At 51.2% G+C, this 4880-nt stretch overlaps 1 protein-coding gene across 1 annotated transcript in view; it reads right to left on the bottom strand.

Annotated features, from left to right (window-relative positions):
- Positions 1-2830, bottom strand: part of ZC3H12A (zinc finger CCCH-type containing 12A) — a 14108-nt gene extending 11278 nt beyond the window's left edge. The window contains exon 1 of the mRNA XM_024202935.2: positions 2195-2830. Within this exon, the coding sequence (XP_024058703.1) occupies positions 2195-2664 (470 nt within the window). The 5' untranslated portion in view covers positions 2665-2830. The remainder of the gene's footprint in view (positions 1-2194) is intronic.
- Positions 2831-4880: the final 2050 nt, after the last annotated feature.

Here is a 4880-nt window from a genome sequence, read left to right as displayed (position 1 = left end):
TTAAATGGCACCTAAAGATCAAGTGTTATAAGTACAGAAAGAGAGAAACCAAGACAGACATTTCCAGAGGGACAGATTCTGTCCTGACAAGTTCTCTCAACTATATCATAACAAATATTTAGAAGAACAGAATCAAACAGTATTTGCTTTGGAACCTTTCACCCTAAAGTTTAGTCATAACAAGTGGCATGTTTCTAATGGGGGGAGGGAAGCATTGGTTAATGCAACAATGCAGGCATAAACCTGGATATGTAAATCAACTACTCCCCTGAAGAGGAGGCAACTACAGGCATGATACTGAAAAAAAAACACCAAATCATACTTATGCTGGATGCCTCACCCCCTGGAATGTGTTTCAACTCCTCCTTCCTCAACACAGCACCAGAGGGGTTGGGCCTTCTGCATTAGGGAGGTCAAGAAATCCCACTAACTCTGAAATGGACAAGCGGGCCAATTCTTTTCTGCAGTTATTTCGTGTAATACAATATAAGTGCTGAACAGATCTATTTCGCCACAGTCCCAAATCAAGGAGACTAGTCACCGCACACCTGGTCTGCCCGTGACCACGTCTGCCATGCACTCGCCTTTGCTTGAGGTGGCTTGATGGAAGAGCATCTAGGGGTAAGAGCCTAATACTTTGTCTGCATGAACTAATAAATTCAGAGATAAAGGTTTCCCCAATAAAATTAACACTACCCACTAGCACATCTCTTAAAATAAGGTCTTTTCTCACATTAACACACTATGCTGGGAAATGCAGCTTTGTTGGAGAAACAATTATTAATGGAAAGGGGCCAATCTCTCTCCTACACACACTTCCAGGTTAAGTCCACTGGCTATAAGTCTGGTAGGTCAGTGTGCACATCAGAGTGCAAACACAATATTTCCTGATCATACTGGCCAAGTTGGGCCTTGGCTCTCAGATCTGATATACAGTCAGGAGATAGGGTGTTCCCCTTCCTTCCTCATACAGTCTTACTCAGCCATACCACCAATCATGACTTGGGGGGGAAAAACCACACCTGTAAGGCAGTCTCCATAAAGGACTTTCTTCTGCCCTGGGTAAATCTTCTAGAGTAGCTCTGTTTGCACTGACATGTAGCTTCTCATTACCAGAGAGATTAAGACAATCAAATATAAACTGAAGGAAACTTGTATTTGAATTGAAGTGGCAGAATCAGATTTGAAGTCCGAGTGGATTATCCTCTGGCCAACTGGTTCCACAGGACTTGATTTTTTTTTTTTTTTTTTAATCTAGAGGTAAGTATACTGTATGGTCAAAAAGAGTTCACTAAAGGGGAGCCTTCCTCATATCCCCCCACTTCTCCCCCCAAAAATCCACTTTACCATTCTTAGGGGGCAAAACGAGGCTGAAAACTTTTAATCCAGCCTGGGCTAGAGCTGAATTTGTCCAATACACATGGTACCCCAGATCTCTTGATCAGATTGCCGATAAAAAGAGGGCAGGCTCTCGCAACAGACAGTATGAGAGATTTGCAGATGAGTCATCTTGCCTCCATATTCACAGCTGTCAATGATGCTGCAGAACTGGGGCACCCCTATCATTCTAAACTGGAAATCTGTCCCTCTTTTCCTCCACCCAACCTGCAGATCTGCCATGAGATTTAACCAAAATGTTGTGGAAACTAGACCTGAGATGCCGCTTTACTCAGAGCTACAGCCTCTTCTAATTAACCCTGAAAAAATTATTTGTTGAGCAACTTCCTGATTTTGGAGCTTACGCACAGTAATTAGGTAACAGGACTACACATCGGGGATTTCACTTCTGCTTGCTAGTTTAGACAAGAACTTTAGCGTTTCACATGAACCAAGTCCGAAATTCCCAGTGGGCATAAAAGTCCCCATCATTCACACCCTGGTGGTAAGTCATGGCAGAGAAACCAAGGACTGGATGGGCCATTAAGACAGATTGAACCTCACATTTGTAGATGTTGCTCTTCCAGGTGGGGGAATCAGACACGTTGGTGAGACTGTTCTATCAAAGCCCAGCCTGGCCTCACGTTTGTGGAGAACTTGGAGGCCTCCAGAGTTTTTAACCTGGTATCTTTCACAAGCACTAAATTCCCCCAAACCAAAAAACCTTAAGAAATGTAAAGAAATTAATTTTAGCAAGCTGGCATCAGATTAAATTATAAAGTAAAGACACTTCTCCCACTTAAGGGGACCAACATACCTCATTGCCACATTGCTTCCATCAATAACAATGGGTTTTAAGTTATTGCCTTCCTTCTCCTCCAACGGTGGCACAGGTGTAGGGGTTTTGTTGGTAAGTCCCCCACGAGGTACCAATGGGGCTTCTACGGCCTCCTGTGGCGGGTCGGTAGTCTCTCTGTCAGCAGCTGCAGCACCATGCTTCACAAGCTCCCCAAGGACCGTATTGGTGTCAGCATTTAAGCCCAGTTTTTGGAGGACGATATAGATCTCTTCTGATGAGTAGCCCAGTTTGCGGAAGAAGTCCACTTTCATTTGCATCTCAGCACTGTCCATGAGGTCCTGCTCCGAAATCCTGAGCCTTTCCTGTGCTGCCCGGGGTACCACATCCACCATGCTGAGCGGCTCACACTCTGTTGGGTTCTGGCCCTTGCCAGGAAGCACACAGTTCAAGTTGAGGTGACCGTTTTCCGATGTATCTCTGGAGCTCATCCTTTTGTCAATCTGAGTAACTTAATGTTTGTCAACTGGAAGCATCTCACTCCAGCTGGGAAAACCCAGAGCAGAAGGAATACTGTCCAAGTTCATAATTTTCCTCGGGCAAGTTCTGTTTTTCATTCACACCCAGTATCTGTGAATCAATATAGTGATCGTTAACTCCTAAAGACTTGATCTAAAAGAAAGGAAATGCAGGAACTGTTTTCACATTAACAGTCTTCAAATTCTTCTCTGTGGCTCAGATATTCAAGAACTCTGGAAATCCTTTTATTGATACTTCATGTTTACGTTTCCAAGGCACATCACAAGAATTGAGAAATCTTTAGAAATCCCATCCCCTAAACCTTGTTAACGTGCAGATTGTTTGCACTCAATTTAATTCAGTGTTTGTCAAAATAGGGTATCACCTTCCTATAGCACATCAGATGCACTTGTTAAAATGGTCACGTTTCTCACGGCTTTTGTAATAAGGATCCTGGGATGTGCAACCTCACTCTTAGGACATAAATAGCACTTTTCACCTTCAAAGTGCCCTACAAATGTTAACTGATTAAGCCCCACAAACCTCCCTGTGAGGCAGGGTCAGTTATTAATCCTTGTACAGATGGGAAAACTGAGACTAAGGCTAAGCCGCTTGTGCAGAGTCATGGAGTGAGAGGGTCAATGACCGATATGGAATTGGGATGCAGATTCCTGGTCCTGTGCTCAGACCATGAACTGCCTTGTCTGTATTCCACCCTTCAAATGGGGGGCACACCGACAGCCCCTTGGCTACCAGGACGTGAGCTAAAACGTAGCCTATGAGTAACAGAGTAGCAGGATAGAGCACCTGTGCGCAACTGTGGCCTCAAGCTTTTGTAAAAAGATTTCATTTCCACCTAGGGTGACCAGATGTCCCGATTTTATAGGGACAGTCCCGATTTTGGGGTCTTTTTCTTTCTATAGGCTCCTATTACCCCTCACCGCCTGTCCCGATTTTTCACATTTGCTGTCTGGTCCACCCTATTTCCACCTACTCTCAGAGTCTTGTTTCAGGTCTGTGCATTCCTACTTCACAGACAGAAATGCAGGAAACAAACACAGGGTACACCCCGATCGCCTTCCCGGCGTCGAACAGAAACCCCATGGTGCTGCCCTTCGCCCGGCCCGGCCAGGCCAGCGAACAGGGCACTGGCCCAGGAAACCTGGGTTTTATTCCCCCTCTGCCAGGGACCTGGTGTGACCTTGGGCAAGTCACTTCCCCTCCAGCCTGTGCTGCGCCTCGCACCCCGGCTCTGGATGTCGGCGGCGACCGCTGCAGAGGCCGGGACGGGGACGGGGTTTGTAGAGGGGCTCGCACCAGGGGGGCCCTGATCACATGTGGGGCTAGGGGGACAAGTCCTAAAACAGAGACGCCCCCAAGCGCGGCAGCGAACGGGGGGGAAGGGGGGGTAGCCCCCTGCTCTGGCCCCCTTACCTGCCGCGAATGGGGACCTGCCCCCCCCGGCCAGCCGCGAATATGGGGGGGCCAAGCCCCGGCTGTACCCCCCGGGGCCACCCGCCGCTTGGGGGCCCGCGGCCCAGCCCCTGGGCCGGCCCGACTCACCGGCCTGTGCGCGGCGCGCCGCGGAGGGTCCATGGGCGGCGGGGCCGGGCGCGCTGGGCCGGGGCCGCCGCTTTATACCTGGGCCGGGCCCGGCAGGTGGCAACGCGGAAGCGGGGCGGGGAGGAGCCGCCGCCATTTCCTCATCCGCCGCGCCCGGCCTCGCAGGGCCCGCCCCGCGCCCGGCCGCCCTCCCCCTGGGCCGGGAGCCGCCAGCGCCGGCGGGTTCGGGCAGGCCCCGGGGCGAGGAGCCCCCGGTCCTCACTCGGGGGCGGGGTGCAGGAGCCCCCCCTTCCCCCAGACACGGGGGGGACACCGTGGGGTGGGGTGCAGGAGCCCCCCTTCCCCCACACACAGGGGGGACACCTTGGGGTGGGGTGCAGGAGCCCCCCTTCCCCCAGACACGGGGGGGACACCGTGGGGTGGGGTGCAGGAGCCCCCTTCCCCCAGACACAGGGGGGACACTGTGGGGTGGGGTGCAGGAGCCCCCCTTCCCCCCCACACAGGGGGGACACCTTGGGGTGGGGTGCAGGAGCCCCCCTTCCCCCAGACACAGGGGGGCAGGGTACATGACACCCCTTCCCCAGACACATTGAAATGGGGTGGGGGTGCAGGGACCCGCTTACCC

Source organism: Terrapene carolina, unplaced genomic scaffold (assembly GCF_002925995.2).
Source record: "Terrapene carolina triunguis isolate 2854851 unplaced genomic scaffold, T_m_triunguis-2.0 Scaffold236, whole genome shotgun sequence".
NCBI classification, from domain to species: Eukaryota; Metazoa; Chordata; order Testudines; family Emydidae; genus Terrapene; species Terrapene triunguis.
The sequence above is the reverse complement of the archived record's forward strand: the minus strand, read 5'-3'. Positions and strand labels throughout refer to the sequence as shown.